Below are 27,446 nucleotides of genomic sequence, written 5' to 3'. Positions count from 1 at the left end.
ACGTCCCAAAGGTGCTTGGTGACGCATGTACTGTATTCTTAGGTGTTTAATGGCCATCACTGTATGTTTTTTATTATTTTCTAAACTTACAATGAAGAAGAGATGGTGGAAGCAATGACAGAACTTGCAGTGGGCAGAGGTTCCAGCTTATCGCGCAGGGTATATAAGGAATTTAGTACTAGTCATGTGACCCAGAGCATTAGAACTGTAGTCAATACACGTATTAGGGGTAGACAGAAAAGGCTGCTGCTTTGACACTTTCTTTTCTTGACAATGACCAAGATAACGAGACATTTGCGTTATCTAGGAGCAGATTAGTAATGAAATAATGATGGTTACATGGAAGGTATATATTTGGGTACATTTATGATACAACATTTCTCGCACTATTTTGGTCACAAGTGGCAAGGCATCTTTTCTTGTATCTGATTTATAAAGGTATTTGTGACTTCTTTTTTTCTGCTGGCTGCACCAAGTTACATGAAAGTGTAATTCAATTTCCACTTTTACAGCGTGCATGTGTTGAACTGTTTCGACAACATTCCAAATTGCTCACAGTGCCCTGTTTGCCCTAACCAGTTGCCTCACCCAGATTTATTTCACTTTTTTTTTGTAGAGCACACAATTAATATATCTAAATACATACAGCTTTAAGCAGTTATTTATTATATAAATAGTGTGTGTTTTCTTGGTTTGTGACACTTTGTTGCAAATTTTAATTCTTACAACTAGTTCCAGAAACAAGAAGAAATCAGTTATATAATTACAGAAATGAATAAAATAAGTATCTGCACACTTGGGGGAATACTGGCATTTTCTTCTGAGTACCAGTATATATCATAATAGGGGTACAGTATAGATCTCAAAACTGGTTTGCTATGTATTTGTATATATCTGGAGGAAATTAGCTAAAACAAAAGTATTTTATTATACAGATATTTACTAAAGTGCATGTTTTTAGAAGTGGAGATGTTACCCAAAGCAACCAATAAGATTCTAGCTATTATCTTCTAGAAGGTGCTAGATAAATGTTAAGTAGAATCTGATTGGTGCTATGGGCAACATCTCTACTTCTAAAAACCCTCACTTTAGTAAATATACCCCAAACTATCCTTTATAGCAGGGGTGGGGAACCTTTTTTCAGCCGAGGGCCATTTTGATATATAGAACATTATTTGCGGGCCTGGTTTAGGCCATGCCCCCTCCGCGTGATGTCACATGGGCCACAATTGCTAGTGATTACAGTAATGCTCGGAGCATCCTGAGGATGTTCCGGGGAGCTGTAAGGGCAGCGGTATGTCTGTCTGAAGCGTCCTAAGGATGCGCCATGTAGCACTGCTGCATAGATTCTGGCTGCAGTGTGCCTTTCATGGCACCCTGCTAGCCAAATGAGGCTAGCAGAAAAAAGCTCTGAGGGCCAGGCCAAATGATACCTAGGGCCTTATAAGGCCCCCGGGCAGGATGTTCCCCATCCCTGCTTTATGGTAACCAGCAGAGCCGGATTTAGACCTCATAGGGCCGTAGGCAAGGTGACGGTTTTGGGCCCACCCTCCCTCAAACAATCCATTGCTCTATATTTTCAGGTTCAGGACAGAGGTGGCAGGGGCAGGACAATGGGAACAGGACAGAGGTGACAGGATAAGGACAATGGGAACAGGACAGAGGTGACAGGATAAGGACAATGGGAACAGGACAGAGGTGACAGGATAAGGACAATGGGAACAGGACAGAGGTGACAGGATAAGGACAGAGGTGACACGGACAGGACAATGGAAAAGGACAGAGGTGGCAGGACAATGGGAACAGGACAGAGGTGGCAGGGGCAGGACAATGGGAACAGGACAGAGGTGGCAGGGGCAGGACAATGGGAACAGGACAGAGGTGGCAGGGGCAGGACAATGGGAACAGGACAGAGGTGGCAGGGGCAGGACAATGGGAACAGCACAGAGGTGTCAGGGGCAGGACAATGGGAACAGGACAGAGGTGTCAGGGGCAGGACAATGGGAACAGGACAGAGGTGGCAGGACAATGGGAACAGGACAGAGGTGGCAGGGGCAGGACAGAGGTGGCAGGGGCAGGACAGTGGGGACAGATCAGTAAAGAGGTAACAGGACAGCGGTGACAGGGACACAGAACCAGGATAGTGTGGGCAGGGGAGACAGGGCCAGGATAGAACAGAGATACAGGAGAGAGGGCTGCAGGTACAGGACCAGGGGTGTTTCTAGAGAGGAGGGGCCCCGTGTGCAGTTTCCATCACAGGCCCCCTCCTCTCTGTCCGGTGGCCGGCAGCGCACTGAGTGGTGCGCCGCACTTATAGACACTGGGCACTAGAGTGTGCCCAGAGTCTATAGTGCATGCGCAGGTCACCAGGAAAGTGGCTGCGGCGGCCATTTTCCGTGTATTGTGCATTTGTGCAAATGAGGGGAAAATGGCCGCAGTGGCCATTTTTCAGCCGTTTTTACAGCGCAGACACCGGCGCCGACGTGGGACTCCGGAGAGGGAAGTATAGTATGGGTGCAGGGTGTGCGGTGGGGCCCCTGTGGCCTCTTCTTCAGTGGCTCCTCTCCGGCAGTCTCAGTCTCTCTGCACGGTGCACGGCGTGTAACGTCATGACATCACGCGTGGTGTGCCAATATACAAAAAAGAAAACTTTATTGCAGCGGCTAATGTCACAGAGCTCTGCAGAACACCGAACACTGCCTGATCGCGGCACCCGGCCCCGCAATAGTGTGAGCCCAATGGTAGTGTCTAGATTCCCCTACCCTGGCCTGTAACTCCTCCTCTTCCTTCCTCCCTATTCATTATTAATAACATAGATCATACTTGAGAACTTTTAAAGGACTGTGGGAGAGTGTTATCAAAGCTTGGAGAGAGATAAAGTGGAGAGATATAAAGTACTAACCAATCAGCTGCTGAAATTTTTCAAATACAGCCTATAACATGACAGTTAGAAGCCAACTGGTTGGGACTATGGGGTCTCTTTACTAAGCATTGGGTGACTAAGTCTCAGCTCCTGTCATTTTTCAAACACAGCCTGTAATGTGACAGGAGCTGACTGGCTGGTACTTTACCTCTGTTCACTTTATCTCTATCTAATGCTTAGTAAATAGACCACTTTATCTCTCTCCAAGCTTTGATTAATCTCCCAATAAGTCAGTGGATGGTGGGGCTTGATTGGACAGGAACCATCATCTACACAGTCCTGACACCTTTGCAATCTACTTTATGTACCTGTGCTGGAAAATAAAATCTTTGCTAACTTGTGTAATAATAATGAGAGAATGAGAAGAAGCAGCTAATGTTAGGATGTGTAGGCTTTTCCGTCTTATAGCATCAGTAAAAAAAAACAAAAAAATGACTCGGGAACACCCCACCTGCAGGTGAGACAAATGCAGCACCACTGGGATATTATATTATGTTTTCAAGCCATTTGCTGAACAACAAGGTATCCTAGAGTACAATGCTGATGTGGTGCCTCTGGGAATCCAGTATTTCCATTACAATTTATTTCCAAACACAATTTAACAGGGAGAACAATGTAGATGCTGGCAAAGATCATCAACAAGAACATCTCAATGATTATGGTCTTGTTTATAACTGAAGGAAATGACCAGGTAGCTGCAGTGTCACCTGAGTATTGACTCACTGTAATCAGCTGGGAGGAGGAGGTGATCAACAAACATTCAATGTAGTCACTGATCGTACAGCTGTCTATATGTAGGTGGGGACATTGCAGTCCAAACCCACAACCAAAGTTAGTTATACTTGCAAAATAACTAAAAAAAAAAAAAAAAAAAAGGATATACACACACATGCACAGAAATATATACACACACATTTTACAATATTATATATATACACAGTATAGATATATAGGTATGTTTAATATATGTATATATATTATAGGAAATAGCGGCACTCATCCTCCATTTAAGAAATTATACAATTAGTCTGTCATATTAGGCAACATTTCAGCGCTATTTATTCAGCGCTTTCATCAGGCGCAAGATATTCTAGAAAGATATTTCGTCTTACGCCTGACGACAGCGCTGAATAAATAGCGCTGAAACGTTACCTAATATGACGGCCTAATTATATAATATCTTAAATGGGGGATGTGCCGCTATTTCCTATAGCTACAGATTCCGGAGTTTTCTCTGGTAATTCAGCGGGCACCCCCTGTAAAGAATCATGCCAAGAGAACTGAGCGTCGGTGTATATTACTGACCTTTGTCAAGGCATAAGTATGTCAAGAAGCCACAGCCATCTGTAGTAGTCCTGACTACAGTTATATTAAAGCTTCTGTTGGCCGCACAGTCTTATTAGCACTTTCCATACTAGGACGCTGTCTCCCAAGTCACTGCTGTGCAGGTTTGAACTAGGGATGTGCAGGCTCGGATAGGTTCGAGTTTGCACGTTGGGTTCGGATTTTTCCCTCCAAAAAAACGGAACTCAGAAAGAGGCAAAAAGTCATCTTACATGGACGAACATCATCATTCCTGGACAAAAGTCCAGGAATGATGATGTTCGTCATTGCAAGATGACGTTTTGCCTCTTTCTGAGTTCCGTTTTTTTGGAGGGAAAAATCCGAACCCAACGTGCAAACTCGAACCTATCCGAGCCTGCACATCCCTAGTTTGAACAGGTTACTTCAGTTCATTTGTGACTGCAATGTAAGAAAAAATGGCTGCCCCACTTGTGATTTGCACGAAAGAAGAGCAGCGTGCAGTGATTCGTTTTTTTGTGGTCTGAGGGTGTGTCTGGTGCTGCCAATATTTATCGAAGACTTTGTGCACAGTATGGATGAAGTGTTTTGTTGTGAAGAAGTGTGTATGAATGGGAAGAGAAGTTCAAAGAAGGTTGCACAAGTGTCAGCTATGAAGGAGCCAGATGCCCATCCACGACTGTATGAAAACATTGAGCGTGCACGTGAACTGATTCTGTTGGATAGACGAGTGACAGTGGATTATGCTGCAAATCATTTGAAAATCAGCCATGGCTCTGCCTATGCAATAATCCACGGCAGACTTGGGTGAAGACAGAGGTGCATTCGTGGCTCGCAACTCAGCCTTAAACATGTTTTAATGAGGGAATAGGAAAGCTTGTTGACAGATGGACAAAGTGTATTTCTACAGCCAGAGTGCGGATAATTTTGGACTCTCGCATATGTAAATATATATATACCCCCTCATCAGAGAAGAATGCAGGACCAGAACTCAGGACAAATCAGCACAGAGAGTAGATTTATTAAAGTTCCATCACAAACAAAGTATACAAAATGGTAGCAAAGGCCCAACAGCCTGTTTTAACTGTTCCAATGCAGTTTTTGTCGGGGCATATTATGTATTATATATATATATATATATATATAACAAGAGATATGGTAAGAACTTACCTTTGTTATCTCTGTTTCTACGAAGTCCATAGGGTCCACAGGGTTGACCTTGGGGTATAGGTTGGGAACCAAATCCGGGCACCACGCAGTTAAAGCTTTTAGCTCCCAGGATGCACTTGGGTCCACTCTCCCTATAACCCCACCCCCAAGCCAGAGGCACCTCAGTTTGTAAGTAGCCAAAGGCCGGAGGAGGAGAGAAAAAGAGAGAGAAAACTGGAACACTCAATAACCATACTCACAGAAATGGGAGACGGAAAGCCGGTGACCAGCCACACAGCCCATTTGGACATCCCCAAGGTCAACCCTGTGGACCCTATGGACTTCGTAGAAACAGAGATAACAAAGGTAAGTTCTTACCATATCTCTTGTTTTCTACTTCAGGGTCCATAGGGGGTCCACAGGGTTGACCTTGGGGATGTCCCAAAGCAGTTCAACCAAGGGAGGGGACGCTCCTGTGCTGAGAGGAGAATCCGCCGCCAAAAAGGAAGCATCCTGAGAGGCAAAGGAAACCAATGCCTAGAACCTTAAAAAGGTGTGGACAGAAGACCACGTGGCCACCTAGCAAGGCAAAACAGCCAAGGCGCCACAGCGAGCCACCCACGAGGGTTACATGGCCCGAGAAAAAACAAGCATCAACAACAGAAAGGCCTACCCATGGGTAGGCCCCTGAAGAAAACATACGAGGCCGTCCAGCCAACATTTGGCCATAGGCCGGCCATCCTTTCCTGTTAAAACCAGAAATCTCAGACCACCAATAAGGAGTCCGATTTCCGTCAGGAACTTGAATGGATCACATAAATCCACAGAGGCCGGACCACAGTCAATGAGGCCACACCAGCCGAGAGGTCTGGGGACTGAATGGCCGCACCATAAGTTCCAGAATAATATGGAACCTAAAAATCACTAAGAAGAAACACAGGGTGAGAGCAACTCACACCCTGACAAGATGCCCTCCAGAATAGGGAGCCACATGAGAACGCTCCCAATTCCGACACTCACCTGGTTGATATAAACTCCCTGAGAGAAAGAGAGAAAGCCAAAGCAATAGACCATGTAATGGCTATCACAACCAGCGGTTCCATTAACTTTCCCCGGAGTTAACGAAGAACCACTACTAACTCCCAAGGAGTCCCTAGGGAGGACAAATGGAGGTATAATCCAGAAAACACTCCAAAGGATAAACTGGATACCAGAGCGGAGCAATTCCATATCTTAATCATACTGACAGTGTAGAGATCCGCACTGTCAGGAAGGCCAGGCCGAGGGTGAAACCCAAGCCAGCCGGAAGGAATGCCAGAATATCTGGAAATCCTGGACACCAGAGGATCGTATCGACAGGTATAATACCATAAGAATGATGGCTGCCACAGTTTGTGGTAGGTCCCAGCAAAAGCTGATCCATGTGCTCTAATCATTCCAACGATGACAAAGCCAGGGAAGCCATAAGACCACTGTAGGGACGCAGTCAAAAACAAACGACCCAGGTCCAAGGCAAACCCCAGGACCCTGGGACAACAGATCTGGGCAGTGAAGCATCAGGAATGGAGTATCGATGGAGAGACTCCGAAAAACCAAGTACCCCTGACATCTGGGGCAATCAGGAGCCACCAGCAGGAAAGCATCTCCGTCTCGATTGAAACACTTCCCTCGAGGAAGAATGGAGACCGGAGAACACAGGTACGCAAATTGGAAGAACCACTTCACCGACAAAGAGTCACTGAAGGTTGCTTCAAAATCCCCAGAGTTGGACTGTAACACCATAGTGTGATAGAGTCAGAAGGCCATGAGGGTCACCTCAGGAGGGCCCCCCCTGCTCACCAGGAGATGAAACCTCTCTTGGGGAAGAGACTAGTCCCCGGGATGCACGTCGTGCCGGCTGAGGACTCCCGCTTCCCAATGGAGAGCACCTGAAATGAACACTGTCGAGATGGTCGGGAGGAGACCCTCAGACAATGTCCGAATGTATGACATACCTGACATTGCCACCCAACGAACAGTATTGCTAAAAAGGAAGCCACTGTTCTGACCCTGTCGGACTGAACTTTTTCAGGTTCACCGGGAAACAAGGGCTATGCCAGAGTGAAGGCCCAAGACAGGCTAAAGTTCCAACAAGTTAATTGACAGGGTGGAATCGACAGACATCCAACTGCACTGAAATGGATGCGAACCAGACACTGTCCTTAGCAAAGAATACCCTGGACGAGATGGCCATAGTCACCCGAAAAGGGACCGACTTGCCTCTGGGGAGAGCATCATCGTTTGAACAATGATCAGACAGAAAAAACTTGTTCCATCTGGAGATAAGCCAATTATGGAAAGGCCTGGAATGGAACTAAGCCCATTCCACCCTTCCAAAGGCAGACACTGAATAGTGGACCATGCATCCCAGAGTGTAAAGACATATGTCGACTGCGCAGACATCCATGTACTCCTAATGGAAGAGTGGAGATGCCGTCTTACGCCAGAAGAATTCTCAGATTCTGAGAATCCAGCAGGGCTCCTAGGTGAAGAATACCCAGAGAGGGATGCAGGGAGGACTTTTTCCCCATTGATTAAACGTCTGCACCCTGAAAAAGCCACAGTCAACCTGACCCAGCTGTAAAGTACCCCTGTGATCCTGCTAAGAGCAGGAGGCCATCCAGGTACAGGAGCATTGGGATATACTGAACAGAAGAACTGTCAGAAAATCCAAAACGCTGGTAAACCCCTGTGGGGCTGAGAACAGTCCCAACAGACAGAGCCCGAAAAATCGTAAGTGCTGTGATACAGCAAACCTCAGTCCATGCTGAGGCAAGGTCTCTGTAAGTACCCGTAGGCACGCGTCCTGTATATCCGTAGGTTCAGAAGCAGGATCGGCTGGCAGTCCAGGCCTGCTCGGTACTGGATATGTCGGCCCTTGTAAAGGCCAACAGCCTATGAAGAAACAGACCTTTAGGCTGACCCCGAGGACAAAAAGACTTAATAGACTTAGTCTGAGGACCTGTAGTGGGCATAACTGAAGGCGGGAAATTTTTACTGCCACTGTCAAGGTCAGGACCCAACAAGATCTACCCTATAGATGGTATCTGCACCTCAGCATTCCCAGAGCGCAGCCATAGGGTGTGACGGAGGATACAGTCGCAACCGGAACTCTGAAAGTTAGGAGACTGGTATCCAATATAGGCATTTCCACCTATGACAACTGCATATATTATGTGAGCGACCAAATACATTTGAACCCCAGATGTGTTGGAGGGGAAAAAACATTACAAATGCATCAGCTCAGTATGCAATAGTATTAACCAACCCTGCTATAGCCATGGTAGGATGGGTAACAACCCCTGAAAGCGAGTATAATGATTTCAGGCAGAGTTACCACCTACGGATCAGAAGAATCCGACCACGCAGGAATGGGATGCGTAGTAACGTCTGTAATCCGACAAGTAACACGCCCATCCACCCCAGGAGGGGCTCGTGATGACCCTCAGGGAATTTGGGACAGGAGGCCAAACACTGTTGTAATACCTCATATCTGGCAACAGCCAGAGTCCCGCCATGCGATCCACCCGCTAGTCAGCAACAGGGAACCAGAAGGCACGTAATACTGAGGGTGTATGATACAGGTGCAGGTCAACATTCACTCTAACCAGAATGGACCTGCCACCAGCCCTAAAGCAGGGATAATAATACTTGAAATAGGCTTCCCCCCGTGTAAGAGGGAAAGAGCCCAAAACAGTATCCAGTTCACGGCAGAGCCAACTGGGAAGTAACCACAGGGCGTCAACCACGCCAATTTGCGTTTCGTAGAAAAACGACATCCACCCAGGGTGGCTGTTGTGGTAATCCCTGCAAGGGGCATGACAGACTATTGTGACACCAGGGAGAATTCATATACTCGAAAAACCCATGCAGGGAGCGATAGTCTGTGTCACAGGGGAAGAGTGCAAAAACTGCGAGATACCCTGAGATGAAAAAGGGCAGTATGGTGAAGTAACCCCAAGTGAGGTACAACAATGGGGCCCGCCCGGCGATCCGCAATTAAGAGGATCCCGAGAAAACAAACCGCCCAAGGGGGTCGTGAAAGGGGCCGGCACCCGATGACGCCACATACAGAACCCTTTAAGAGTTAAATCCTCCGCACTAACACCTGCAGCACATGGCTTGCAGGATAGTAAAAATGGGTGCAGTATAACGCTCTATCTCCTGGTCAGACATATCTGACCAAGCCTTGCGATCAAGCAGCGCTATACTGGTCTGACTGATACTAAAAATTAGCTGCAGGGACCCATTTTCAGCGTATGCAACACACAGTTCCACTCAAAATATGGCAACGTGCAGCACGCAACAGTATGTGACAAACCTCACAAATATTAACAAGTATATAAATGTGAGGTCTCAGAACCACCCCAAGTACAGCTGTATTAGGGCAGATAAGGAAAAGGGATAGATATACACTGACAGGTGAGAGAATAAAGTACAGTCAGCACTAGCATAAGTCACATACAATGCAGATATACACATATATACCTAAACATGTCATATAATATACTGCACTATTACACTGCATGCAACTTACCCAGATTCAGTGTCTGGGAAGGCTACAGCGCTGTGTACACTGACCTGATGGTGAGGTACGCAGGGGGACTGGACCAACTGCCATCTCCGGAGATTTCTGCTGCACCACAAAGAAATGGCCGCTGGAGATCTCAGAAGAAGCGTGGCCCGCGGAGGAAGCAGCTCAGCGACGCCAGACTATAGATACTGAAAGGCGCGCTGAGCTGAGGGGAGGAGCCGCTGTAACAGGGATGGCTGCCTCCCCTGGCCGGCTATTAACCCCCGGGACGCCGGCTCCCTGCGCCGATCGTTAAGTCCCTGGTGGTCTAGTGGACACACGGGGTATGGGGGGCCCGCCGCCACTGCCGGCGCCTCCGGTCTGTCCCCAGAGACCGGGGGCACAGGACTGCATTTCAAATGCGCGGATCAGCGCAAGCGGTGACCCGCGCCTTACCTGCTCCCCGTGGATCCGGCAGCAGTCCTGGGCGCCCGCAGAGTCCGGCTAGTACAGACTCTGGGGTCCCGCTGAGATCCCCAGATCTGTACTGGCGTCTCAGCGCCAGCGGGGTGACGGAGCGGCAGCTTAGACGTCCTATGGACAGTCTGACGCTGCCGCTCTGAAGAATCCAAAGTAAAAATAAAAAACTTTGTCCTTTAGAAAAAATAAAGCTTAGGGGCTGCTAATCAGCTCCCCACTGCACTAAACTGTGACCCGACTCCGGCCGGGCACCAACTTAAACTGAGGTGCCTCTGGCTTGGGGGTGGGGTTATAGGGAGAGTGGACCTAAGTGCATCCTGGGAACTAAAAGCTTTAACTGCGTGGTGCCCGGATTTGGTTCCCAACCTATACCCCAAGGTCAACCCTGTGGACCCCCTATGGACCCTGAAGTAGAAATATATATACACACACATATACACACACACACACACGTAAAGTACACCCATATAGTAGGGATGAGTAGTTTGGTTTTGGCTCATACAGTATCTTCCCGCTAAGTTTGGTTCTGAGAAAGAGGCCACATCATCTTTATTCAAATCTCGGCTCTTGCCTGATTTGGATTGCTTACAAATTACAGGTGATCCAAAACACGCAAGAGCTGAGATTTGTAGCAAGATAACGTGTCCTCATTCTCATGACTATGTGTGCATGTTTGTATGCATATATGACACCATGTGATTGGGCGATTAGATGTTTCAATAACAGGAAGTTGTACCTAGTAAGAGAGAGAGTGTGTGTGTGTGTGTGTGTGTGTTGGTGTGTGTGTGCGCGCGTGTGCGTACAGATAAATGGAAGTCTTAATATCAACTACATTTTTGACTAGGGCAAAGGAAAAATGATTTACTGAGCATAGTGACTATATGATATCTGCAGTACAACTAAAAAACAGAATTACGCTGGTGCATAAATAACATGGGTGACAGTCTGCACTCATATTTTCTATGAAAGGGGCACATAGAGCACATTTATTTTACCATTTACCTTTGCTACAGTTTTCAGATAAGTGTCCCCAGTCTATATCAATCTTATGACAACCTTAAAGCTTTGTTTTTGCAGGATGCCTGTAGATTCTGGCTTATGGCGAACTTGCAATATGCCATCTACTGCAACTATTTACGGAAGAGACGTGAGAGGCACTATATAAAGCTCTGTAACATTCCAGTGAGTTACATGCCCTCAGTCGCAGCTTAAGATGTATCCCTGAAAGACTAACCTCCATCAAAATTCATCCATCCATTTGTACTAAGGAGGATTTCCTTTGTGTGCTCATTCCGTATGAAATCAACCAGATGTTTTCACCATCTGCAGCCTTTGTGAGGGAAGTTGGTGGTCTCCATCCAGTTTTCATTGGACAGGTGTGCACATAACAAAATCCCTGCCATAATCGGTGTACAGTTTGGCAGTCAGTGGAGAAGACAGAAATGTTTTCTGTGGGGAGATGGAACTGCTCCCTCACAAGCAATACAGCAATGCTCAGTGTACATTTAACACTGTGTATAATAAACTTAAATACTATAGTACCACTATTATAATTTTAACATAATTTCAGGAAATGGAACACTGTAAACATTGATTTAAACAGCTCAGAAATGTAAGTGTCTGTGTTAAAGGGCACAAGCACACTGTTATTGGTAAAAGACAACAGACATGCAAACCTGGAGCGGGCACAGAGATGGCAGACAAAACTCCCCAGCAATAACCATACATTACATTGGTCATATACCTTGGCTGTGCTAGGTACAGAAAATGATGCAGGTTGGTGTCCCTTTAAGAATCTATGATGTAGATCAATGAATTTGGAATATTTAAAGTGGTGAATTAGGTTTACTATGAATAAAAAGAGAATACAGACATAACAGAGGTTACATGAAGTATAAACAGAGGGGGAAAAAGAAAAAAAAAAAAAAAAAGAGTTAAAACTTCATTTTATCATAGCACATAAAGCAGCTGGCCACATCACCACAGTAACCCAACATCGCAACACCTCTATGCGGTTCAAGGAATAATCTGCGATGTTGGCGGTTGCGAGGTGCTAGAGAAACGGTCGGTATGCTGGCACCTCCAGGGGCATCGCTGCTAATTTAAAATGCCCCAAAGAAAGACTTGAATTCTCTGCAATTAATGTATATGTGCTGTTTGTTGATAGGAGATCTGTACTGATTGGTCTGATGAGAGACGTTTAAATACAGCAGGACACATGAATGGTGTGAAAACCTTTATTAAGTTACAGCTGTGAGGTTGTTTTTTCTTTATCTGTGATGACAAGAAATATCACAGCGACACCGATAACAATGTTTTTTGCAGATGATTATATAGTTTGCTTCTTACAATCGTCTTGTATAATCTTCACACCTGCCTCTCAGTGCAGCGGCCGAAGCTTACACTTCCCACAATACATTGCACCACCTGTGGCCAGGTGGTACAATGGCTCAAAGTGCTAAGAAAAAAAGCCAAGCAGTAGAATGACCCTGTTATTACCTTACAATAAGGAAGCAGCTACAGTGTATTTGAGACCATTTTCCCCTTACAAAGATCTATATATAAGAGCGACAAAGTTTTAAAACTCATTTTCAAGTACAATTTCCATTTTAAAATATTTAGTGTGAGCAAAAATCCTCCCAAGGCGCAAAGTTAAAAGAACAGAGTGTAATTAAAAGGACGGAAGCGATGATTTCATTGCAAATGTTCTTCTATTTAAATTTTCATTCAGTGAATGTCGGAGTGCGGAGCACCAGGAACGCTGTAAGAATGGGGAGGAGTGACTTGCATATGAAAGGTCAGAGTTGTGATTTCAGTCAGCTTCCCATGGAGGGGAGAACTAAACTTTACGACTCCGGTTTATTACTCAGATTAGCAGAGTTTTGAGAGCAGTGAAGTAGAAAATAATTTAAATCTCAAAAATGCATCCTGTGGTCAATTACACTTAACTCCAACCACAGCCACATTAGTCAAAACGCACATTATCCAGGAGTTTAGTTTAACAACTTACAGGGTTAGAAATCAATCAATATACTGAAAGGGGGAAAAAAAATAATATTAATAGACACTTCATCCGGTTGTAACAGGAAGGTTAGTGTGGAAATGTGTTTTTTATTTGCTAAGCATATATTTTTATTGCTTTTCGTTTCAGCAAACCAGGCTCAAATAATGATTCAATGATCCCTTTTTAGCTTTGCATCCTAAAACCCGAGGTGATAAAGCACGGCGTTTATTCTAGACTCAATAGCGGTGTCGTAGCACAGTTTGCCTGATAAAGTGTTCATACTAGATCAGCTACAAGCATTATTTTGCTTTGTGTGGAAAGGCTGTTTTTGTTTCTCCATAAATCTTTTATGATCCAAGACTAGTTATGCATAATAGACTTGTATTATACGTAATCTCTGTGCTGTCTTTGGGTCTCAACGTGCATTGCAAACCTTGTGTTTTAGGATGTACAAAATGTTTTTGTTTATTTTTGAAAACTTTCTTCTTCTTTTTTTCTTTCACTTGTACGTTTAGAGATGGTGAGAACTATTGCCAATAATCAACAGGCTGGAGCATGAAAAATAAAATTGCAGAGAGAAAGGAGAGTTGGGCAATCAGACATTATGAAATGAACAGGTGCAGGTATATGTACATTGTATCTGGGGAAGCATCAGCTCGTGGGGGGTAATGCACTAAACGGTAAAGGTGGAATTACGCCTTTTGTAAATGGCTCTCCCAGGTGCATTGAAACGTTGGTGGTATAGATCATTAATCCGCTGTAATTTCGCTTCATTGAATGAATGGCTGAATGGCGCGGCTGTGAAAATATAATTATATTTTGCTTAAGCATATAGACAGACCCTGAGATCATTTTGCACTTGCTGCTCATTATAACTGGCTGTCTGTGCTTTGTGCTGGGATTCTTTTGTCAAGATTAACAGACGAGCACAGTGTGAAGATGTGGTGAAGTAGTTCAGATGCTTTCAATAGAAGGACTTAAATTTTCTCTATCAGAGGGAGGAGTGTTTCTCTTCAGTCTGGGAGAAGAGACAAATAGTTATGTCAAACAACGAAACCATATAGCGCTGGACAAATTGCTCACCGAGTTGGCCACATATATTAATCCAAAATGCCTGAGGATTAAACAAGAGTACACAGACATACAATGTACACCATATATATTTATATCCTTGCTGAATGTAACATTATACTCAAGCCAATCATTCTAAAAACATGATGCGCTTTGTAGATCAGTGCTGAATGAAAAAAAAGCGGTTCTGTGTCCTGAAGGCACCTTATTCAAAAGTTATTGTTTGGGAAAACAGAGAAAATAACACAATTTCAACAATAATTTGGCCACTTGGGGCACTGTTCCATTAAAGTCTACTAATATTTCATTATACATTTAATGAATGCTGGAGGGCAACTACTGTTAATCATAATCTATTTCACGTACATAAGGGTATAGTTGGACATAAACATCTGGATCCCTCCCATTTATGCTGATACTATAGTAAGTGGCTGCTGCAATCTATACACATTATCACAGATATTAGCGACCGGTCCACAGCAACAAAGCAGATTCCCATTTGAATCTTTTAAATGAGAAGGCGGTGGATTTGGAAAACCTCATCTCTTGGCATAAACCAGGTGTATAACCTACTGTTGACTCCAGGTGGAGTGACCGGTTTACCAGCAAGATAAGATACAGGGCTGGGGGATGTCCTTCTGCACACGTGCCCCCCCGGGCATTAATACGCCACTGTTAATACGGTACCCCCCCAGAGGCTACTAGATCTGTTCTTTAAGTATATATCTTTGATAGCATGTGAAGTTCAGTGTAAACTGCAGTTCTCAGTGTTCCATCATACTGTACATTAACTGTATAACAATTCAACAGCAATCCATGTGGTTAGCTATGGTATTGCACGTAAAACATACCAATGGTTAATGTTAACATTAAACATGAACAAAACGTACTGCATGGGAACAATGAACCATGACAGCTGATTCACTCAGTGGTAACAGACAATTTGTTATGTGCTAACTCATACCGGAATACTCTCCCAGAATGACTGGGGTGCTAACGAAAATCGAGTGGCTCTCCACCCGGAAGAGTATGACCCTAGCCGCGTCCACACGGCACCGCCCACTTCCTGAGTGAAGTGGACGGTCTGGAGGGCAGAAGACGCTATTCACACTGAACTGGGTTGTTGTAGCCCCGCTTTACAATGCTGGTAATCTCAGCACTGTATGGGGCGGGGCCATAATGACGCAATTGCTCCATCATGCCCCCCATCCCCTGCTGTGTTGATTAGGATGGCCACTCCCACAGGGGGCAGACAGAAAACTGGCAAGTATGTGCTAAATCTGTATCAATGTCACTCATTACAAACTCCATGAATCCAGATTTGTGGTCTGCTTGCGGTCTACCCGGGAACGAAAAAGTTAAAGACAAGATAATTTAATGTAAGAAACGGCTGTCTCTCCACCTCATTTACTCTTCCCTATTCCAATAATGCCATTGGTGCGCGCATGAAAGTGAATTTGCCTCAGACTCAGACTCAGTTACCTATTGAACTAACAGGCTATATTCAACACAAACACATTTCTAACACTGACTTCAATGTGGCTGGGAGCAAAACAAAACAAGAAACTGCACCTTGGCAAAACCATGTTGCACTGCAGTTAGGATAGATGTAAAATATGCAGAGATTTAGATTTGGGAGGGGTGAGTCCAAACTCAAATCTAATTTGCAGTGAAAAAAAAAAAAAAACAGTCCAGCATTTGTGGGTTACATGTAAATGCAGCCAGTATTTACCCTGCATGCAAAATATAACAGTTATTGTAGACTTACTTACCATTGATAACTCTTTTTCTTCGAGGTCCATAGGGCCCACAAGGATACAATAGGAGTAATGTGGTTGGAGAGATCCAGGCACCAAACAGTTAAAGCTTTCGGCTTCCAGGATGTCACGGTCCTCCCCCATATATACCCCGCCCACAGGCCTTCAGTTTTGTAAACAAGCCTCAAGGCAGGAGAAGGAAAGAGTAGAAGCCAGAACAATCGTACAACAGAAGCACACTCACACAAGATGAGGAAATCCGTGACCGAAAGAAAAAATACCAAATGCAGCCAAGTGCGTCAAGGTGGGTGCCCTGTGGACCCTATGGACCTTGAAGAAAAAGAGTAATCAATGGTAAGTCTACCATAACTCTTATTTTCATCTTCAGGGTCCATAGGGATCCACATGGATACTATGAGAATGTCCTAAAGCAGTTCCCCTAAGGGTGGGGGGCGCTCCTGAGCAGAAAGGAAAACTCGCCACCCAAAGGAAACATCCTGAGAGGCAAAAGTATGAAAGGCATGGAAAAGTGTGGCCAGAAGACCACGTGGCTGCCTTGCACAATTGTTCAGCAGAGGCATCACGACTAAAAGCCCACGATGGCCCTACAGAAAGAGTAGAATGTGCTGTCACCGTGTTTGGGACATGGAGATCAGCCTGTGTGTACACCTGAGAGATAGTCATATGTAACCATCGAGCCATGGTTTGCTTGTTAGCTGGCAATCCTTGTTTGTGAAAACCATATAATGCAAAAGGAGCATCTGATTTTCTGAGTTTGTACGCTCCACATATATACGGAGAGCACGGACTACATCCAGGGAGGCTTCACCTACAGAGAGGTCTGGAGCCTGAAAAGCTGGAACTACAATTTCTTAATTTACATGAAAACGGGACACTACCTTAGGAAGGTAACCTACTTTGTACAAAGAACAGCTCTATCCTGGTGAAAAATCAAAAATGGGGAGCAATGCCAAATCAGAGATTCTGCATGCAGAAGAGATAGCGATGAGAAAAAGTGTATTTGCTGTCAACCATTTCAAGTCTACAGAGTCCAGAATGGGGGAGCTTGTAGCCCCTTAAGAACCAAAGACAGATCCCACGGTGCGACAAAAGGAGGCTGAAGTCGTAGAACTCCCTGAAAACAAAATTCTAACATCTGGTAATGAAGCAATCTTTCTCTGGAAACAGACTGACAATGCAGAAACCTGCACTCTTAAAGTGGCCAGGCGGAGACCAAGGTCTAAACCAGCCTGGAAAAAAAGCCAGTACCCGGGAAACCCTAAATATCTTAGGATCATACTTCCTGTGGGAACACCATTGACCAAAAGCCTGTAATAGATGCGGGCAGAGGCAGGCTTTGGTGCCTTAAGCATTGTCTGAATCACAGAGCTGGAGAAACCTTTGGCTCTTAAGATGGAAGATTCAAGAGCCACACCGTCAAAGCTAGACGAGGTAAGTCCGGATGCCGGCAGGGACCCTGCGTTAACAGATCCTGCCATAGAGGAAGAGAATATGGACTATGGATAGATTCTGTATATCTGTGAACCAATGACGTGTGGGCCAAGCCGGAGCCACTAGTATTACTGTTCCGCCTTCCTGCTTGAATTTCCTGAGAACTGTTGGGAAGAGGAAAATTGGAGGTTGAGATACACCAGCTTGAAGTCCCATCTTACTGCCAGTGCGTCCACGAATGATGCTGATGGGTCTCTGGATCTGGACCCGTACCTTTTTGTTGTGATGGAATGCCATGAGGTCTATGTCTGGTAGACCCCATTTGTTCATCAAGAGCTGAAACACTCCCGGGTGGAGATACCACTCTCTGGCATGTATGTCTTGACGACTTAGGAAGTCTGCTTCCCAATTAATGACTCCCAGTATGAATATTGCCGAAATGGCCGGAAGATGACGTTCTGACCAAATCAGAATCTTTGTCACTTTCTTCATGGCTGCATGACTTTGCGTGCCTCGCTGATGATTGAGATAGGCTACTGTAGTCGTGTTGCTGGACTGGAACTGGACCAGCCTGCCATGGAACAAGTCCTGTGCCATGATAAGTGGTTTGTATACTGCTCGCAGCTCCAGAATGTTTATTGGCAGATGACTTTCCTGATTTGTCCATCTTCCCTGAAAGGTGTGATGACCTGTCGCTGCCCCCCCATCCGTGAAAACTGGCATCCATGGTGAGAAGCATCCAATTTGGAATCCAGAATGGACATCCTTTGTCCAGATGATCCTTTTTCAGCCACCACAGGAGGGAGAGACTAACTTCTGGAGTGATAAGGATCCTCTGGGACCTTATTAGCTGATACTGTCCGTTCCACCTAGAGAGAATCAATCTTTGCAGAGGCCTGGAATGAAACCGAGCATACCCCGCCATGTCAAAAGTGGATACCATTAATCCCAGAGACCTGCATGGCTGATAGAATGGATACCCTTAGCTTGTGTAGTAGTTTACGTACTCACAATGATAGGGCCACAATCTTGTCCTCTGGTAGAAACACCCTTTGTACCTGAGAATACAGAAGTGCTCTCAAATGTACCATCTGATGTTTTGGAGAAAGAGAGGATTTCTTCCAATTGAAGATCCAGTCGTGCTTTTGTAGGCAGACTACGGTCAGTTGAAGATGGTGTTGTAAAACAGCTGGAGTTTGTGCCAATATCAGAATTCTGATTCCCTGACTCCTGATATAGACCGCCATTATCTTAGTAAATACCCGGGGGGGGGGGCGTTTATAGGCCAAAGGGCAGTGCCTGAAATTGGTAATGTTGTTGTAGGAGAGCAAACAGTAGAAAATGTTGGTGGGATTGCGTAATAGGAACATGCAGATACGCATCCTGAATGTCCAGGGAAACCATAAAATCCCCAGGCTCTATTGCCAAAATAATTGACTGGAGAGTTTCCATACGGAAATTGGGTGCAGCGATAAACCTTTTAGATTTAGAATAGGGCGATGAGACCCATTTGGTTTCTGAACCAAATATAGATTAGAATAATACCCCTTCCTTGTTGCAAAAGAGGAACCAGGATTATTACCCCTGTCTACAGCAGGGAGTGAATGGTCTCCTGAAGGGTCAATGCCTTGACCGCACCTGATGGAGGATTTGTGCAAAAAATCTTCTGGGGAAGATGCCTCCGGAAAGGGAGCACATACCCCTGAGAGACCACTTCTTGGACCCAGGCATCTGTTGTTTGATGCCAGTAATCCGCAAACTGAAGAAGTCGGCGTCCCACCCTGGGATCCCCCAGGAGGAGGCCCGCCCCACCAGGCCGAGTGTTCATCGTCTGGCTTAGAAGCTGGACGTCTGGCCAGCCCAGACCTCTTAGTTTATCGCCTGTATGTCCTGCGAAAACTAGACGACTTGGAGGAAGACTGTTCCTTTGCTCGTCCCTGAGGACAAAAGGATCAAAAAGAAAACTGCCTAAATTTTATTGTAACCATAGATGGCAGACCTGCAGACTTTGAAGGCGCCAGAGTAGCTATTATCTTAAGTATATTTCCATAGAAAAGTAAGGATTCCAGAGCCTTCTATGATCCTGTATCAGCTTTCCAGGATCTTAACCAAAGGACCCTGCGCGCTACTGCTGAAGCTTTAGAAGCTAACATTCCAGCATCTACTGCAGCTCCTCCCAAATCAGAGGCCGCTTCCTGTATGTGGGAGATATACATCATCTGTTCTTTGGTAGCATCTGGTAGAGAGTCTTCCAATGCCCCCGTCCATTCTTCAACAGCTTTAGCTACCCTACCTGGACGAGTAACAACTCCCGATGATGAAAATATTGCCTTAAGATATGTTTCAATTTTCCTGTCTGTATAATCATTAAGAGAAGATGCTGACAGAATAGGCAACGTAGCATTTCTGATCAAGTGCGTCACGTGAGCATCCACAGTAGGAGGTACCTACTACTTAGTACATTCAGAAGCTGGGAAAGGATACAACGATGTTAATTTTTTATTAACATAAAACGGTTTAACCGGGTTACCCCATGCCTCTTCCATAAGCTCGGTGAGCTGCTAGGATTTAGGAAACTCCCTTTTGACCACCTTTCTGTGTTTAAACACTGGAGCCTTTTTACTAGGGGCTGGTTCATCATCCTGAATATCTAGGATTGACTTAACCACCCTTACCAAAGAAGGAACATCCACCGTGGATGGCTGGTCCTTTTCTCCCGAGCTAGACCCTGGAGAAAAACACGTGCATCATCTGATTCCTCGGATGATGCATCGGAATCCATATGCTGAACAGACTGATAAAAAGACTAGCGCTTAGGCTCCTTAGTAATTACTGGTCTGCATTCAACAGTCGACTGTGCCATACTCTGACGAGAATGGCCATAAACATCCCTCCAGGAAGGATGTATAGGAGGTGCAAACATGGCTTGCTATGAACACCCTATACAAGAAGGCAGCATGGGAGTACCCATACAATCCACAAATGGCTTCATTACCTGCGACAAGGAGGACAACCAAGATGGCTCTTGTTCAGAGGCAGGTAAACTGGACTGGTGAGGTGGCTCTTTATAACAGACCACACACAAACCATCCTTTATAATATCCTGAGGGGACAAACTGGCCAGACAGGACTTACATGAAACTAGCACAGGGGCCTCCACCTCGTTTCCCTTTACCTTTTGACATATTCAAAATTAAAAGGCAACAAATGCAAAACTATGTGACAGCCTTCACAACTACTAGTAATTGTGAAGTACCCAGAAAACACCCCCACCCCAAAGGATGGAGAGAAAAAATAGTAATAGTTATAATTGACAGTCAGAAATAAAAGACAGTATCAATACAGCAGCTAGCAAACAGTCACAAATAATGCATATGTAATATAGTTGCAATAGACTCTAAATCAACTACCCAAACACGAGGAATGGTAGGATATAGAGCACTATATACCTGATCCAAGGCAGAGGTATACAGGGAGACTGACCCAAATCCTCCTGAGACCAACAGCTACAGCAGTGCACCAATAGTGGACTGAGAGCGTCTTATATACATGATGAGGGTAGGCGGAGCGACACAGACACGCAAAAACCTTTTATGGATCTGTGTCTGGGTCGGAGGAGGAGCTGCCCGGGAGAGCGCCTACCTCCCCTAAGCTGCATCAACCGGCTGGATATGCTGGCCTCGTGGCAGCAGAAACATCTGCTGCTGATCCCCGGCATCAGACAATAAGGCCCCAGTGGTCTAGTGAGGACGCTCTGGGCCCTGAGTGCAGCGGCTTCCGGTGAAAAGACTGCCGACTGCAACTCCCCTTAAGCGAGGAACCGCCTTACCTGACCTCTCCGTGCATCCGGTTGCAGTCCAGGAGCCAGCCTCGCTGCTAGCAAGCTTGGACATGACCCCCGAAATCACCAGCCCTGTTACTGGTGTTGCGGTCTGGTGGAGGTAGGCGGAGTCGCAGTACATGCGACTTAAATCAGATGCTCAGTACTGCCAACCCAAAAACATAGAAAATAAAACAAATTAAAAGCTTAGGACTGCCTGAGCAGTCCCTTGTTATAAAGGTGTGTTTGAATCCTGCTGCATCAAACGAACAACTGAAGGCCTGTGGCTGGGTATATATGAGGGAGGACCAGAGGCATCCTGGGAGCTGAAAGCTTTAACTATTTGGTGTCTGAATCTCTCCAACCACATTACCCCTATGGTATCCTGGTGGATCCCTATGGACCCTGAAAAATGAATACTGTATTGGCAGCCCTTGCATCGCAACATGGTTTATTTATATCAAGCTAATCATCATTACCTCCTTTTCAAATTCAGCTGGTACCTATTATTCTACACCAATAGGACATGCCAACAAATGCCACCTGTCAAAGAGTGGGATATATTAGGCAGCAAGTGAAATGTCAGTTCTTGAAGTTGATGTGTTGGAAGCAGGTGAAATGGGCAACTGTAAGGATCTAAGTGACTTTGACAAGGGTCAATTTGTGATGGCTAGACGACTGGGTCAGAGCACCTCCAAAATAGCAGGTCTTTTGGGGTGTTCCCGGTATGCAGTGGTTAGTAACTACCAAAAGTGATCCAAGGAAAGACAACTAGTGAAGTGGTGACAGGGTCATTGTCACCAAAGGCTGATTGAAGTGTATGGAGATCGAGGGCTAGCCTGTCTGGTCCTATCCCACAGAAAAGCAACTGTAGCACAAATTGCTGAAAAAGTTAATGCTGGCTATGATAGAAAGGGGTCATAACACACAGTCCATCGCAGCTTGCTGCATATAGGGCTGTATAGCCACAGACCAGTCAGAGTGCCAATGCAGTCCATAGTTAAAAACACATACAACAGGCACCTGAACATCAGAACTGGACCATGGAGCAATGCAAGAAGGTGGCCTGATTTGACGAATGATGTTTTCTTTTACATCATGTGGTCGGCCAGGTGCGTCGCTTACTTAAGTGACAGATGGCACCAGGATGCAATATGGGAAGATGATGCTCTGAGCAATGTTATGCTCGGAACTTTAGGTCCTGCCATTCCTGTGAATGTCATTTTGACACGTACCAGTTGCCTAAACATTGTTGCAGACCAAGTACACCCCTTAATGGCAACAGTATTCCCTGATGGCAGTGCAATCTTTCAACAGGATAATGGCCCTGCCACACTGCAACATTGTTCAGGAATGGTTTTAGGAAATTGACAAAGCATTCAAGGTGCTGACTAGGCCTCTTAACTCTCCAGATCTCAATCCGATCTGTGGGATGTGCTGGAAAAACAAGTCGGAGCCATGGAAGTCCCATCTCACAACTTAAAGAACTTAAACAATTTTTTGCTGCTGATGTCTTGGTGCCAGAGACCACAGGACACCTTTAGAGGTCTTGTGGAGGACGATATTAGGCAGGAGGTTTTAATGGTTAGGACTGATAGGTGTGTATACATAAACATCGCTTTGACTACTGTACTTTCATGGAATATTTGATATAAAAAGAACAAATGTTCTGAAACTCAGTCAATACACTAAATATCCACATTAAGGAAATTCAAGAACAGAAAACAGAAATATGTTCTCTAAATTACTTAACATTTATAAAGTTCACTAAGTTATGGTAACACAAGCTTTGTAAAAGAGTACAGGGATTATGTCCTGACCCTACTAAGAATGCCTTATATCTAATGTTCCTGTATGCATCCATCCCAGTTCTTCAGTGTGGCAATAGGAATCATATAACAGGCCAGAATACAGAGAGAAATGCATGAAAGTAAGGGTCACAGCCAATGTCACTGTGTACGTGCCCCCTGCTGTATTGTACCTCTTGGGTTTGTAGGTCTACAACAGTCCCATGGTGCTAACATTACAAAGGTGTATAGGATCACAGAGCTGGGGCAGAAGAGAGCAAGGGGCATGGTGCCCTGACTACATCATAGCTAAGAGGCTGGCGTTTCCCATGCTGGACGTTAGATCCTTCTTATTAAATAAGAAAGTGGTGTACGTACCCTATTTGAATTTAATCTCATTTTGTTTGTGTATATCTAATAGGCCTTTATTGACCACAAACCAAAAACCAGATAAATGATAATGCTGGGGGTCCCCTACAATGCAACCTGCACATTGGTAACCTGGTAAAAACTTAGTTAACACCCTAGCTATAACATTGCACTTTTACTTTTTAATTATATATATATATATATATATATATATATATATATATATATATAATGCATTTCAGCACATTCGGTTTTTTGCCCTTGTTATACGGCCAAGTATTGGGTGGTAGAACTCCAATAGGGTGAAAGGTGATACCTTTCTTACCAGGTCCAGATGTTAAACCCTTTCCATACCATCAGAACATGATAAATTGTTACATTCACTGCTTCAAAAGCTACTGAGCTACTACCGCACTGGATGTGGTGGCCACATACACAACCACCAACAGCGCCTTTATATAAAACATGTTTATTACATTTCCAAAACAAATATAATTACAAACTCTAAAAGAACATGGAAATTAATGGTTTTAAACAAAAGAAAACAATATTCCTAGGGGGGTTCTGCCATTTCCACATTAACAAACCTAATTATTGAGAATTAATCATTCAAATTACCAGATAATTAGCTCATTAGTGGAAACTGGCTTAGCAATGGATTCTCCTGTTGTGGTATTAGGATCATAAAATGTATCGCCTGATTAAAGTCAGTCGTTGGAATGTGTTTGTCAATACCAGGCTGTGGTGAGTGCAGATGAAAGCTGACAAGTTATAACCATTCACTTAACCTACATAAAACTTTCTGGGACAATGGGGCCCACATATCATGTGTCAGAAGGCAGCGTTCAGCGGTTAATTGGAGCAAGGTGTGCATTGTGCCTGTCTCTGCCTGGATTCTAACCTTCATCTTTTTCAAAACAGATTTCAGTGCACATAATTCTTTGTACCCAGAAAATAGATTACACCGAGCATACGTTCAAAGAAAACCTTTTACTCACTCTGTTGCTGCATTATTTATTTATTTTTTTAAAATTTTTACTTATTTTTTCACTGGTGAATCCAAAAGGCTCTTGACTCAATTAAAAGTTCAAATAATTTAAATCACAGAATGAAAGTCACGAAATTGAAGAGAAAAATGCTAAGTATTAAAGACAAAACTTGTCTTGTAAATGTTCTAAGATAGGTTCTAACTGCATTTAGCACATGCTGCATCCACGTTGGACACAATGGGATTCAGATGCTGTAAAAGTGAGTGTTATCAATACATGTAAGCTCTACAGCCCAGGAAATGAATTCCTATGAGTGAGCACCCATATCACCCTTTATAGATTATTCAGGGGTCTATGCACTAAGCCTTGGAGAGAGATAAAGTGGATGGAGATGTACTAAGCTCTGGAAATTCATCAATTGGAAAGTGATAAACTACCATCCACTCAGCTCCTGTCTGTCATGTTACAGGCTGTGTTTGAAAAATGACAGGAGCTGATTGGTTGGTAGTTTATCACTCTCCAATTTATCACTTTCCAGAGCTAAGTACATCTGCCTGAAAGTACCAACCAATCATCTCCTAAGTTATTTTTCAAACACAGCCTGTGAAGTGACTGGTTTTTACTTTATCTTATTCCAAGGCTTAGTACATAGACCCCTTAGTGCAACAAGTACATCAAACGCACGCCACCGGAAATTGTAGTTTGTGTTTGTCCTGCATCAGGTGTCTAATGAACACCCCTCATTCTGATAAAGGATATGCAGGTCTGCACAGCACAATGCAATCTTAGGTGAAAAACGCTCCTAATCAAACCTAACAATGGGTTAGTTCAGTATTTATAAATGCAAAGTTTACATAATGATTCTTATTGTGTAAGAAAGCAGGCAGAGTTTAAAACCACCATTTCTAGTATGACACCTCATTAATATAACAGCACAGTGGGTGTAGTGGTGGGCAGCACAGTTGGCATAGCGGTTAGCATTACAGCCTCAAAGCCCTGAGGTCATGAGTTACATTTCTGACAAGGCAATATATGTGTGGAGTTTGTAAGTTCTCCTCGCATTTCCTCCGGGTATAGGGACTGATGTGAATGATAAATATTCTCTGTAAATAATTGCGGAATAAATGCGTGCTAAATAAATAACTGATAATAAATGAATCATTTCCCTACCACTTTGGAGACAGCAGTCTCGTCACTGTAAACCCATATGGCCAGGTAGGCTCAATGGTACAAATGGCAGAAATAGCAGGGCAGCTGCTGGACAAACTGACATGAACAGGCTTACTTACCCTTATGTATAACTGCAGTGTCTCCTTCTCTTTTTGGGGGTTTCGGTATTTCTCATAAAAGTCCCTCCGTTTCTTTGTGTCTTTTGGAATCTTCTCTCTCCTCTCTCTCTTTTCGGCGGGCTCATCTGAGCCCTCCGGGGACTGTTGCTGGGCCGGTGGTCTGCTCTTTTCCACTTCAACATAATTTTCATTAGGATTCAGCACTATAACTGCATAGCCGTCCTGTATTGAAATGACAAAGTGTAATATTTAAAGCATGTGACTTGTGTCTAACTGACCTCACACTATGATATGCAATAATCCACTTTGCTAATTACTTTTATCCACTTTTCAAATGGGGTGTGGACAGAACACATATGAATGTAATGTATTAGGCCCCAAGTATCCACCAATACATTCAGAGAACTCATTTTTCTTCATGAACATCACACAATTATCCTTGTTTTATAAACTATTTCAATATTCCATTTTACAGAAGCAAATAAAATCTTATTTGCTATGAGCACTAACTTTTTGCCTACCCCCATAATCATTGGCCATAAATTCACTGCTAAACATTACCACAAAACTTGTATTAGTTTGGCTTTGCAGAACCTATTTCAGCCTGGACCTAGATTATATGGGCGAGGCCTCATCACCATCCAGGGTTAATTACTGTCAGTTTACAAACTGGAAACAAATTCAATGGAAAAAGGCCTATATAAAACATTTAAATAAGATTAACAAGTATTCTATGTATTTATTGGTAGTACAGAAGTATTTTAGTGGTTTCCTTATCTTACCATATTCCTGCACTCTAATATCTTGCAGTCTAGAAGAACGTTTAATCATAGCCCAAGCTATGCGTGTACCTTTTTCAGAAGCACTATGCCTTTAGGCAGGGAATTGGTATGTCATACTGCCAGAACTAAGCCCGGCGGATGAAATACCGAGGCCAGAAGGCCGGCAGATGGAGATCCCGACAGGGTAAGTATTAACCTTATCCCTACCCCTCTCCAACCCTAACCCTCCCTTAGTGGTGCCTAACCCTAAGCTCCCCCCCCCAATGCCTAACCCTAACCTCCCCCCAGGGGTGCCTAAACCTAACCCCACCTCCACGCTCCTTACACCTAACCCTCCCGGATGGGTGTCTAACTCTAACCTCCCCCCGGGGTTGTCTGGCGCTAACCCCCCCTTTCCCCTAGCCTAACCCTCCCGGGGGGGGGTTGTTAACCCTAAGTCCCCCCGGGAGTCCCTAAACCTAAACCGCGGCTAAATGCTCCCGGAGCCCGGCTTAACTACGTTCGGTATGCCGGGAGCCGGGATTTCGGCGTAGGGCTACTGATAGGCATCGCTATTTAGACGCCTATCATTATTTCCATGCCGGGCTTTCACTGTCGGGAAGTCGGCGGTCGGCATTTCGACCGCCGGCTTCCTGACTACATCTCCTCCTCTTAGGCGGTAACAGACATTGCTGGGCCCCTTAGCAGAAGTTTGGGCCATGCTGATGCACCTTCCGGGAG

The 27,446-nt window shown here is 44.6% G+C and overlaps 1 protein-coding gene across 3 annotated transcripts in view; it reads right to left on the bottom strand.

Moving 5' to 3' along the window:
- The window catches only part of ARB2A (ARB2 cotranscriptional regulator A), a 471,272-nt gene that overhangs the window by 256,034 nt on the left and 187,792 nt on the right, over positions 1-27,446 (bottom strand). For all 3 annotated transcript variants that reach the window (XM_088444639.1, XM_088444640.1, XM_088444641.1), the window contains exon 7: positions 25,945-26,166. In XM_088444639.1, coding sequence (XP_088300765.1) covers positions 25,945-26,166 — 222 coding nt within the window. The remainder of the gene's footprint in view (positions 1-25,944; positions 26,167-27,446) is intronic.

The sequence above is a fragment of the Taudactylus pleione genome, unplaced genomic scaffold (genome assembly GCF_031769625.1).
Source record: "Taudactylus pleione unplaced genomic scaffold, aTauple2 ptg000370l, whole genome shotgun sequence".
NCBI lineage: Eukaryota > Metazoa > Chordata > Amphibia > Anura > Myobatrachidae > Taudactylus > Taudactylus pleione.
This window is presented reverse-complemented; position numbering and strand designations above follow the sequence as displayed.